General features: G+C 37.3%; 1 protein-coding gene across 1 annotated transcript in view; it reads left to right on the top strand.

The window, feature by feature from the left end:
* The window catches only part of itga8 (integrin, alpha 8), a 69,962-nt gene that overhangs the window by 52,459 nt on the left and 4,183 nt on the right, over window positions 1-13,320 (top strand). The window contains exons 22-28 of the mRNA XM_082148752.1: window positions 2,405-2,484; window positions 5,896-5,976; window positions 6,573-6,678; window positions 7,754-7,912; window positions 8,846-8,959; window positions 10,420-10,533; window positions 12,099-12,200. Coding sequence (XP_082004878.1) covers window positions 2,405-2,484; window positions 5,896-5,976; window positions 6,573-6,678; window positions 7,754-7,912; window positions 8,846-8,959; window positions 10,420-10,533; window positions 12,099-12,200 — 756 coding nt within the window. The remainder of the gene's footprint in view (window positions 1-2,404; window positions 2,485-5,895; window positions 5,977-6,572; window positions 6,679-7,753; window positions 7,913-8,845; window positions 8,960-10,419; window positions 10,534-12,098; window positions 12,201-13,320) is intronic.

Genomic DNA, 13,320 nt, shown 5'->3' with positions numbered 1-13,320 from the left:
TTGCCTCTTTTGGCTCTTAATTTTAATAAACCAAATCTGCAGTTGTTTATCATATTGTGATTCCATGTATCTTGTATTATCTTAGTCTCGCTAATGTGAATCTTCTCTATATGATAATGTATTCAGTTTCCCAGTAGTTTTAAAATAAGTGTAAATGTCTTTTGTGAGCCATAATTCATACATATTCATCATGACTCGCCCCATCTATTGCTCTCACTGTGGTATTCAATGAAGAGAGGAGTTTCATGGTTCATAAAATAAAACGCATTGAATGAGTTCATTGTTTCAGTGACTCCTACCCATTTTAGCTAATGTCACATTAGGGTGATGTATATTCACAGAATTTGGCAACACAACACCTCATATTTCCCAGCAACATGAAGCGATGTATTATTTCTTAACAGAGCGGGCTGGGATCTTCCTGGCGATATGCTTCTGATGATGACACTGTAAATAACAGAACTGACAGCCTCATCTTTGGCTTACGTTGTTCTTTGTTTTTAATCATGCACAATATAGCCATCTTTATGCTTTCTGGATGCACTCTGTCCAGCTTTGCTTAGTCAATCTGTAATCCATCTAAATAAATCGCATTGCACATCTGTATTCAAACACAGTGCTTTTGATGTGTGTGTTTGTGCTGTTTCAAATGGAAACTGCATCTTACATTTCATTCCTATGTTGTGAAATGCACTTAATCAAACGCACTTGAAGAACGCGTACATTTTTCCCATGTTATATGCTGTTCTGTTCTGAGTTTCATTAAAACTTTCGATTAAGAGTTATTGTCTCATTAGTGTAATTAGATGATTACTGTTGCCACAGAAACATATGAACCAGCATCTTGTAAACTCCGATCTCAGATGAAGTTTCATTTCTCAACACATGTATGAAGTTGCGGAGACGTGATCTTCATTTGTGATTTACCGACTCTGTGGGTTTTAAAAAAGGACGCAAGACCACAAAAAGAGGCTCTGTGGCTAGTTCACTCTTTTAAGTTTAACAGCACTTGTTACTCTCACCCGTCTGTTATGAGGGGGCTTTGTAGTGAGGAAGGTTTCCGCCTGGGGACGCTCATTTATGGGGCTCCAGAGTTAGCACATAGCCTTTAGCTAAAGGACTGGCCTTCATTAACCATCCCAGCAGCCATTATCAGACTCCTCCTAATGAACTACACCATATGGACACAGTTACAGCCAGAGAGAGAGAGATGATTGGTCAAATTTTACTATTTGTTTGCGAATGAAAATTCCAGTGTTTAGACTTTGTTCAGTCGAGCAGAAAAACAACAAAAGTTATTAATCAGTGAAAATGGCTTTGTAAAGACTTGTTTTCTAAGAGCTGGCAGACATTTGACTGTACGTAAGGATCAATTGAAATGATATAAATACGATAAATATGGTAAACACTTCTCAAGATTTCAAAATGTTAACAATATCTAATATACCTAATGCAAAAGAATAATGAGCTATAATTTTTTACAGCAAATATACATTTATTTGATTTCAATATTTACATTTTGTGCATTTCAGGGGGCCTTTTACACAGAATAATTACACAGAAATGAACTACTTATTTATGTTTCTCAAAATTGATCTGTGGCTGCATTATAATTATTTCCTAATACAAATATGAAAATGTAGCATTTTAGTTAATGAATAAAATTACTTAAATAAAGATTTGTGCATTTTGCTGCACAAGATTCAAAGATCCAAGGGAGGAAAATGATCCAGTCTTTACATCACGTCTAGTGGTCAAATATCTCCTGATATTTGCTATATATCAAACCGTTCATCCCGGTATGTGAAGTTGGTCTGTCATATCACGCTTTCATACAAACTAGCGCCATCTTGCATCTCAAGTTGAATGCCGTGTCATGTGTGAGAGGTTGCAAAAAACACAAGACGTGAGTGCAGTGGTCAAACACATCTGTCTAGCGCATGTTTACAAAAAAAGCATTCTGTGTATCTCTGATAACTTCAGTATAAATATGACTAATATCGGTGCAGTGTTCGTCTTTAGCTAGGGTGACTGTTTATTACATTGCAGTTGACTGCTTTTTTCTTCATGGAAGCTTAAAGATAATATTTATAGCTAAAATTTGGACTCAAATCAGTATTTCATGTCCATGTTTTTATTGATTGAATGAGTTACACTTGTATACTTATAGTTGAATAATTTTCATGCTGTTTGTTGGGGGTATAAGAGCAGTGAGACTGTCCAGACAGAGCCAACACTTCTCCCCCCAGCATGTAAGACGGCACAGTGTTAATTGTGGTGGCTTTTTCCTGTATGAGCCAGTGGGGGGAGAGCTCTATTCTGTTTTACTGAGCACTTACAGATGTCCCTTAAGCTTTTGATGTCTTCATGTTTTTCCCTTTCTTCTCTCTCTCTCTCTCTCTAGTTGTTGGTGGGTTTAAGGTTTTCTGTACAGAGGCTGGAAGATGCCCCTTCTACCATTGGCTTTGAGCTGCAGATACACAGGTACAGTAACTATCATCTTTATTTCAACCATATCCCAATTACAAATTTCAAGTAAGCATAATGTATACTCGCATCTTTGACTCTCTCTCTCTCACACACACACACACACACACACACACACACACACACACACACACACACACAGACACACACACACACACACACAGACACACACACACACACACACACACAGACAATCATTCGTATTTCTGGCCAAATCATTGTTAACACCCAAGTCCTTGTGTACTGTACAAAGTACAAAGTGCTTACTGTTACGGTTAGGTTTAGGGGTAGGTGATAGAATATTTAGTTTGTACAGTATAAAAATCAGTATGTCTTTGGAGAGTCCTCATAAAACCCAACATGTGGTACCTAACTTATAATTTCATGTAAAGGTCTCTTGCGTGTGTGTGTGTGTGTGTGTGTGTGTGTGTGTGTGTGTGTGTGTGTGTGTGTGTGTGTGTGTGTGTGTGTGTGTGTGTGTGTGTGTGTGTGTGTGTGTGTGTGTGTGTGTGTGTGTGTGTGTGTGTGTGTGTGTGAACAAGGTAAGTGGTGCGTGTCACTTTGATGTATGTTTTGGGGGTCATTTTGTAAGCAAGGGCCCCAAATGTTGGTCGTTAAAGAGCCAGACTTTAGAACAGGAAGCTGAGTGTTGATAAGATGTCCTTGGATGGGTCACAGAAAATGGATGGCATACTTTAAAGAAACTCTGTTTGCCTATGTGTGGGTGTATGTGGGAAAAAAATTGCAATTTTGTTTTTATAAAAATATCAATTATAAAACGCTTTCTTAAGGCTACATTAATCCGGAGACATTTGAAAACGGCGTTTTCGTTTATAAACGCTCTCCGTCCACACTAGCGTTTTCAGGCGTTTTCGGACGTTTCAGTGTGGATGAGAAACTTTTGAAAGACGTCAGAAAAACGCTAAATTCACCGCATGCGTAAAACCCCACAAAAGATTACTGATATGATTCAGATGGAAAAATAAATAATGAAGTTATCGCACAATTCTTCTGACAGGATAATTTTATTTAGTAGGCTAATTATCTCACCATTCACTGATGCGGTCCTGGTCGCACGCAGTCACCATATGTTCGGTCTAAAACGCAACTGCTCTCATGTATTGCCGCAGGATAGCAAATTGAGAAAGAGTGAGTAAATTCTGTCATCTTTGCAGGACTGTGATATGAAGAGTGTGCAATGTAGAATATTTTTAACAACAGTGTGAAAGTGAATAACAGACACAATACTGGTATAAACATGAATATATATTGGTACAATATGCGTCACATGACAAAATTTACGTTATCGTTTTTAAATACCACCGGTTTCACAGTCCACACTACAACGTGAAAACGGCGTTTTCAAATGTATCCACTTTGGAGTGCGTTTTCAAAAAAGCTTCGTTTTCATTAATAAAAACGCCGTCTCAGTGTGGACGGAAGGTATTAGTGTGGACATGGCCTAAGACCAGGTAACTCACTGGCTTGTCAGTTTTGGAGTTTTGCTTTTCATTGTGTGGCAAAGCAATTGCAATCACACTGTTTCCTCCCCACTTGGTGTGCATGTCCTTGGCCATGTTCTGTTAGGCACAGGGGTGAAGTGTATTTGTTATAACAACACTCTTCATTGTGATGTTACTCACACATACGCACAGGGAGGTTTTTATGAGCGCATGTTAGTTTTGGGGTGTTGAGATGACTGCCAGGCTGCTCTCAGTGGAGGGGATATTTCCCTAAGGGTTTAATCACTGAATCCTAAAGTCTCAGAGCAAGGTTAGGTCAAACAGGAGGGTGAGTCTACGTATGCGTATGTGTTTTCGCCTGCACATGTGAGTGTGCCCATGTAATATGTTAGCACTTAAGTGTGTGTGCTTTATGAATGCATTTGTTGTGTGTGTCTTATCTGTTTCGGTATGTGTGTCTCTAGAGAATAGAGACATTTTCTGGTGACTAATGCTAGCCACATGTTCCTCTGCCCACTCTGATTTTTCACCTTGAGACAGAACAAGAGAAGAGGGAGAGAAAACTACAGATACAGAGAGATAGAAGCCAGGTGTCATGCAGCAAAAAAAAAAAAAAATGTTTTGTCTTTCAAGTCTTTTAAATTTGTGTGTGTATGACATATGGCTCTGATGGTTGGTTTCTTTCTTTACTTTTCAAAGTAATTCAAATGATGTACTTATTAATTATACAAAGTTCAAATTACACTGCTATTCAAAAATGTGCTTTCTGTAAGATTTGTAAAAGTTTTTGAAAGATCTTTCTTATAAATGCCAAGGTTGCATTTATGTGATCAAAAATAAATTATTTATGGTAAAACTGAATTTTCACATGATCCTTTAGAAATCAGTTTAATCTGCTGATTTGATGCTAAAGCATTAAACATTTCTTATTATTATCAATGTTGAAAACAGCTGCTAAATATATCTGTGGAAATCGTGATACATTTTTTACTAAAATTATTTTCTAACATTATAAATGCATTTTGTAACATTATAAATGTTTTTTCTAATACACATAAAATGTAGTCACTTTAGAACATTTTAATGCATGCTTGCTGAATAAAAGTACATTTCTGAGCCCAAACTTTTTATATTTAATTTAAACTATATACTTTATGTATTATTCTTTTTCTACTTTTTATTTTATGTTGGTTGGATTCTGATTCTCTCAGGATGGAAATGTAGGTTCTGGAATGAAGGTGTCACATTTCTTGACTCATGATTTAGTATTTAATAAGACCTGAATGAATGAAACAAAATCTTACAAGGCTTCAAAGATTCTTCCGTCTCCTTGTTCCTTTCAGTCACACAGTGAGTTTTATGGCATATAGTAAATATATCGTTTTTGTGACCAAGTTATTCCACAAGATCAAAGTTACAACTGCAATGCATACATCCTCTCCTTTGACTTCTTAGCTTCCCTTCCAGGTGAAATTCCTTTTGTATAATATTTGCGTTCATTGTTGTGATATATGAAATGAGACAGAGCGTCGTCTAGTGTACTTGTGTGTGTGTGTGTGTGTTTGGCTAGTGGAGATTTTGTGGTTTTCACAGCAGAATGACCGGCGAGACAGTTGACTCGGGGAACTCTAGGACAGCGACACACTCAGATGAAAACAGTATTGTTCCCTTTTTGTCCTCTCGTCCTCGCACCCTCAAAGGACAGATACATTCACAAAACACAGATGTTCCCTGCCTCAGGCTCACACATGGAACTGTTCAGTAGTCTGAGACACTGTGGCCAGTTCACTGAGACCTTCTACAGAAGAGCCTTACTGTCTCATAGTGCCCTTAACATAACTCTGTGTTATTGGGACTTTATTTTATATCAAAATGTTACCTTGATAATGTAGCGTAAAGATTGTTGTTTCAAATAAACATTATATTTGTTTGTTTCTCTGAACAGCTCTAATAAGGACAACGCAAGAAGCGTCCCAGTGAATTTGACTCTGAGCATTGTGGCGAGAGCACAGGTGGAGATCAGAGGGTAAGTAGTCTCACTGAGCAGAAAATAAGCGCACTGGAATAAAATGCTGGGTTGTTTCAACCCATGTTTGGGTCAAATATGGACAAACCCAACCATTGGGTTTATAATTTATTTTGAAAATGTATTGCAATGGTTGGGTTTGTCCATATTTGACCCAAACATGGATTGAAACAACCTAGCATTTTTTAAGAGTCTAATTTGAATAATAATAATAATAAATAAATAAAAATCAACTGCCTGTTCAGAGAGATCTGGAGAGGTTATTCACAAGGCCCATATTGATTAAACACTTCTGTTCATTTAAAATATTGTCTTGCCATAAGGTCAAAGTGAAGAATAAATAAGGCATATGATAGAAAATAAGACTAACATCTGTTTCTATGATGTATTAGCCAGCAAATCTCTTACTTTCCCTCAGTCAAATGTTGGTTTCTTGTTGAATATCCTGTTTAACTTGGATATCTGCCACACTGCAAAATTAAAACGGGTTTGAAATTTGAATGGTGTATATTGGAAAATATTTATTTAGACTGTACATGATAATTTGTTTGCATTTTATACAACCTGCTTGAAAATCCTCTCTCTGTTTTCCTCAGTGTGTCTCACCCAGGTCAGGTTGTTTTGCCTTTCCCTCGATGGGAACCCAAAGAGAAACCTGTGAGAGAGGATGACGTCGGCCCTCAGGTTCAACACATATATGAGGTACAGAATAAACAGACTCAAAAACAAAACTTGGTAAACATGGAGAGCCTCAGATACCGGAATAGAAGAAGAGATAGATTATAAAAGTATTAGGATTAATGTGCTCTTGATTGGCCAGCAAACTGCAAACATTCAAAACTTTGTTGTGATCAAAGGGATCCAGATCAGTAGTAATCACTTTTAATAAATACACTCACTCGCATACAGTACGTAGAAAGTAGACATTCAAGCATGCCACAACTAATCACAGCTGATGTACAGTAGATATTATCTTTAACACAGAGTGTGAGTGAATTTAATCCATATTTATACGAAAGACAGTTACATTTTTTGACTCAGTGTTACTGTTTTAACTCTCTCCAACAATAAAACTAAACACTTATCTATTATAAGAAATAAACCACAATAAACTTTCCCCATGGAGCATAGCATAGTGCATTCAGCTAGCAAAAACCAACTTCTGTAAAGCTATTTATTTGTTGTTTGTTTTTGTGGAGAATCCTGACCTCTTTTTGCTGTGAGAGGGCCTCACTAAACGCCATCTGTCCTGCAGCTATTAATTTTTTAATTGCCTGTAATGTTGGCCAGACACTGTACAGATGGTTTGTGTTAGAAGCAGCTTCAGCTCTGCCATGTTTAGTTCAACCGCTAATGCTAATGCTAATGCTAGCCCATAGTGTTTATTTTAATGTTTATCCATTCTTGTACATTCTTCCATATTAAATAAAAATCTGATGATTCATATTAAATGTATTGGTCATCAACAGCACCCCTTATGGAAATTTACCATGGTTTTTCACTTTAGTAAGTAGTATTTTGGAAGAAACATTGTAGATTCATACTGTAAGTGAATCTACTTAATTTTTTATTAACTCTAAATGATTTTAGGATATTGGACATTTAATTGTTCATGCTCATTTCCTCTATTTTATTATTCCTCTTATTGATGCATCTCTATAAATGTTTATAAGGGAAGTACTTGAATATTTTTGAATAGATATAAATGTAAAAGTTTAAGTTTGGTGAGTTTAAGTTTGTTGCTAATCTCTTTTTGTTTCTCTCTTCTTTTTCCCAGTTACATAATAAGGGTCCAAGTTCAATAAGCAGGACGGTGTTGGAGGTGGGCTGGCCCAGTCAGTACCGTGAGGAACACCTCCTCTATGCCCTTCAGATCATCACTGACGGACCTGTACACTGCAGCGTCAACGGTTCCCTCAACCCACTGGAGCTAGAGGTAAACTCACACTTATCTCTCTATCCTTTTCCTCCCTGAGGGTGTCCTTCCTAAAGAGAGCCAACTTCAGAAGAAAGAGTCCACATCCACAATTTTTTACTCGGCCCTCTGACTGAATCTTTCCTTGTACACAGAGCCAGTTATCTGAATGAACGTTTCTCTCTCCAACTGCATCACAAATCTCTCTCTTGGCTGTGTCCCTAGCTGTCATAAATCTCAGGTTTCTGTGCTTTTACTAATGAGCCTCAAATAAATGTAAAACTGTGACTGCTGAGGCCTGCTTATTTTTGATCAGAGAGTGTTGGACTAATTCTGACCCCTCTGCTCTCTTGACTGGACTTCATTATTGCTGTTCAGATTTCATGTGCAGTCATTATGAAGCTTCACAACGTCCTCATGAAGTCTCTGTGCCTTGTAACTGATCTGCGTTCATGCTGAGTTCAGAATTTTAACCACCTGGACTGATATTAGAGCTCTTTTCCTGTGAACTTTAGAGGAGAGTTTTGGCCCAGAACTCTGTGTCTGACTCTCTGACCACATTCACACAGTGACAACTACATTATGAAATATAAGTGACTGACTTATCTTTCTATTATTATTTTAACATTTTTACCTAAAATACTAACTTCATATACAACTATGTATACAATAATTGTATAAATAAAATAATAGCAATAGAAATATTTAATAAGTGTTTATCTTTCCTTCCTTATGACATGCATTCAGAAATCATTCAGTGCTGAAAACTGTTGGAACTATTTTTTTTTTTTTGAAAAGTGGTATATAAATAAAGTTAAATTAAATTGAAAATGTTTGTCTTCAGGTTTATAAGGATAATATGTCAAAATGTCCTACACACATCACGTTGCATCTAATATTCATTTCATCTAATATTCATCCAATTCCTCTCCCATCTTTCTCTTGCATGCTTAGACCTCCACTCTTCAGGACACTCCAGAATTACTGGGCTTTCTGAGGAACAGCAGCGGTCCGACTCGCCATAGACGATCTGTTTCTACAGCCCAGAGCTACAGCAGCAAGACACTGGTACACACATACACTCCCACCAGAACCACAAACACTCACAAACCTCCTGAAGCATATGGCTGCACGCCCTCTGGGAACACTCTCATAGATGTGATGGATAGAATCTTATGTTGAACTAGACGTGTGTTATGGAGACCTGTGTTAACCTCAAAGGGTGAGTTCACCTGTAAATCTCATAACAGGTCATTTATATGATGCTTATTGTCTTGCTCTCTCAAAGTGTCTCTTTAGTGTGTGTGCGTTTGTGTGTGTCTGTGTGTGTGCACATGGACCAGGTGGTTTTGATAATCTTAGTCCATCACACCTTAGGCAATGTGATAAGACAGGGCAGAGGTCATGTCCTATGCACATACACAAACAGTTGGCATTGATACTACTTACATACACACCATCACTCAGCTCTTTAAATATGACCACTAAAATCACTCAAAATCAGATGTGAGGCTTTTAAAACAAGACAGCACATCAGCAGAGGTACAATGAGGTGAAAATGTCTATATTTTACATTTTTCTCATTTGACACTTTGTTATTATTACAAATTGTATTATCAGCAGAAGAATTTGAGTGAAATCTTGAATTGAAAAATGTTTCATTTTATGTCTAAGGCCTTGTCCACACGGAGACGCATTTAGCTGTATACGTAAAATTTTTGTATGTATTTTTGTATCTTTTCGTCCAGACGACTCGGGCGTTTTGGGAGCTTTTTTTTTTACCGGGTCCCAGAGTGGATAAATCTGAAAACGACACCCTTGCGTTTTCGTGTGTACAGCCAATCCGTATATTTTGTGAAACGATGATGTCATCACCCCACGTGTAGACCCTGGCCTAGTCTATGTCACGTAACGGCAACAACAACTGCGGACTACATGCTTGTGTTCGTGCTGCAGAATTTACTGAGCTTCTTTTATTTATTTATTTAATATTTACTTGAATGTACTTGAATTTACTTGAAATTCTTTCTTTATTTATATTTTCTTATGCTATGATGTTTGTCTGTTGTCTGATTAAGACATTTCATATTTTATACCTGGCCATTTATGGTTGTTTATATTGTTCAATAAAGTTATTCGTAAAAAAAAAGAAAGAAAGAAGAAGCTACTGAACCTGTTATTATTGTATACAAGGTTTATGCGCATGCTCCAGTTCTTCTTCTCCGTATTTTAGTGTATCTCCGTGGCAGAATTACAGCGCCACATACGGGTCTGGCATGTATACTACATCGTTTTGAGCCGTGTGTACGCACTACGCAGATATTTCTTGAGACGACGTCGTGTTTACGGAATTGTTTTTTTAGATCAAAGGAAAGATTGGATAGGGAAAGCTCTGGCTTCGTGTGGATGTGGCCTAAGTGTTTAAAAATTGTTTAGATGTTCTCAAACATTTGAGGTTACTGTACATACTGCCTCCACAAACAGGAAGAGACTATTAATGTGAAAGACCTTCTCTACTTTTTCTCTAGAACTGCTCTAATATCAACTGCCTAATGGTGGAGTGTGTCGTGGATCGCTTGGATCGAGGGCGAAGTGCTGTGATCAAGTTCAGATCCCGTCTCTGGGCTCACACCTTCTTACAGGTACTTTTATCACACAAATATATTTTAATTTCTTCTAGGTTAACATAGTTTTAAAAAAATAGTTCACTCAAAAATGAAATTTCAACAGTTACTAACCCTCATGTTGTTCTAAAAAAATTATGACTTTCTTCTGTATGACATAAAACAAATATTTTTTTGTACAGATAATTAAAGTCACTGGGCTGTAATGTTTTTGCTTGCCAACATTCTTCGAAATATCATCTTTTGTGTTCCGCAGAAGAAATGCATACAGGTTTTGGAAAAAGGTCAAACAATGAAAGTCAGTGGGTCCAAAACAACATTGAACCCCATTAACTTTCAATGCATATCGACAAAAAAACCAACTTAAAAATGTTATTTTCCATTCGGAAGAAAAAAAGGCATACAGTTTGGAATAACATGAGGGGAAGTAAGTGATGACAGAATTTTCATGTTTGGGTGAACTATCCCTTTAAGAAACCTGCTTGAAAAACCAGCATCCAAAAGCACAACATCTGCCGGTCTTTTCAGCAGGGACAGAGTGTATGTCATCACAGAGAAGGATGCAGCATGGAATCTACTGTAGTGTTTAAACATTCACAAGCTGTCACAGTGTTTTTAGATGTTATCTTCACAGTATTCCTGTAAAGTCCAGCTGGTGATTTTCATTTCTTAAATCACTTTATGATCAAAGGCTCCTATTAAGCTGCGTTTATACTGACTGTGATTTGCAGCAACAAACTGACCGGCAGTAATTCATTTTCAATGAGCGTTGGCTATTTGAGGTGACTGAGCGACTGTGGCTGATGCAACGAAGTTGAGCAGAGTTCAGCTTTCATGCAAATGCACAATAACATAATTTGGCAACTACCAATTGGAGTGCAGACAGTGAAGTGTAAGAACAGTGTAGTGTTTTAACGGTATAGTTCACTCACCCTCATGTCATTCCAAACCTGTATGACTTACTTTCTTCTGTGAAATACAACAGACGGCTTTGATTGTTTGTTTGTTAATACAATGAAAGTCTTTTCATTCCAAAGAAAGAAACTCATACAGGTTTGCAACAGCATGAGGCTGAGTAAATGAGTTCATGGCCACCCTTCCTCTCTGAACACGACTAAATGTTTAACTCAACCTCAGATGTTCGGCTGGTGACACAGGAGATGACATCACCAGTTAGTTAGACACCTAAGTCATGTGACGCCATAAACCCTGACATCGTCAGAACAAAATGCTTTCATCTCATCTTCAGAGGAACATCCACAGAAACCAGACACGTGTATGAGAGCACGTACGCTGGTGTGTCTGCAGGACAGTAGTGCTCTCTGCATGTGTGTGAGTGATCCTAGTTTGAAGGAAGTGCTTTAAGTTTTGTTTTGCTGCTCTTTTGACCACTGCTTCTCGTTAAGCCTCATCCATGCTGAAGCTATTACAACTCAGCGCCCTGTCAGACACCCGCCATGTGCGTTCTGTTAATGTTAATCTGACATTTTCCTCTTCTGCGAGGGGCCAGCCTCTGTCCCGCTCGCTCTGAGATGGTTCCATGTGTGTTGTATTTATGCTAATCCATTGCTTTCCTCTGGCAGAGACGGAATGACCACTACACGCTAAACTCCACAATGTCCTTTCAAGTGACGGCCATGCCTTATCGGATCAAAGCTGATACACTGCCACACCAGAGTAAATCAGTGAGTAATCTAGAGTTTTTGTGTGGGTGCGGATTAAAGAAAGTAGAAAACAACAGAGAAAAAGGAGAACATGTGGATTTTAGAGCAAGAGAAGAAAAAGATTCTCAACTAAGGGTTAAGATGCACTAAATGCCTATGAGCTCAGTTTGTTTAGCTTTGATAAGGAAGGTAAAGGACATTTATGGAGTAGCTTGAAGCATGGGAGTCTCTTAACATTAGTATTTTTGCCGTCTGTCAGTTTTTCCTATTTAGAAGAGAGTGGATATGGTAGAAAATGATTAGGAGCAAAATCAAGAAATGTTGCAAGCAAGATTCAAACTCTCAGTTTCCACAAGAGCACCAAGATTCAGTGTGTCACCAATTCAAAAGTTGGGGATCTATATGACTTTTTTTTATTATTAATACTTTTATTCAGCTAGGATGCATGAAACTGACAGCCAAGACATTTATAATGTTACAAAATACTTATATTTCAAATAAATGCTGTTCTTTTGAACTTTCTATTCATTAAAACAGTAACATAAACCGTAAGCAGCACAACTGTTTTTAACATTGATAATAATACATATTATTATGATTAATGTATTATTTACATTTTAAATTATATTAAAATAGAAAACAATTATTTTAAATTGTCTGTATTTTTGATAAAATAAATGAAGGCCTGGTGAGAGACCGTCAAAAACATTCAAATATCTTACTATCACCAAAGTTTTTAACAGTAGTGTGTGTGCAAACCACTAGGCTACTGCTACTTACTAAAAACCCTAAAAATAACAGTGTTTTTTGGGGAGACATAGTACCAAAGTACCACCATGGTATTTCTGACATGTACCATGTTATTCTTAGAAGTACATTGAAGTACCATATAATACTATGGTACTGAAAGTCATGTATTTATGGTATCACCAACACTGATACAATCACTGTACGCTTTAACCGCCACAGTACTTTTTTTGTATGGCTCTTTATGTGTATTAACTGCATCAGTGCTTCTTAGCTGAGTGCTGTAATCAAATCATAACACCCTTACTTTCTTCTCTTTGTACTGTATAAAACTGTCAAAAGGGAAGATAACTAAATATTAAGAATAAACAAAACATTCATAAGGAGCTTATGT

The sequence above is a fragment of the Leuciscus leuciscus genome (genome assembly GCF_965113295.1).
Source record: "Leuciscus leuciscus genome assembly, chromosome: 20".
Taxonomy (NCBI): Eukaryota; Metazoa; Chordata; class Actinopteri; order Cypriniformes; family Leuciscidae; genus Leuciscus; species Leuciscus leuciscus.
Note: the sequence above shows the minus strand (reverse complement) of the source record. Positions and strands in the feature narration are given on the sequence as shown.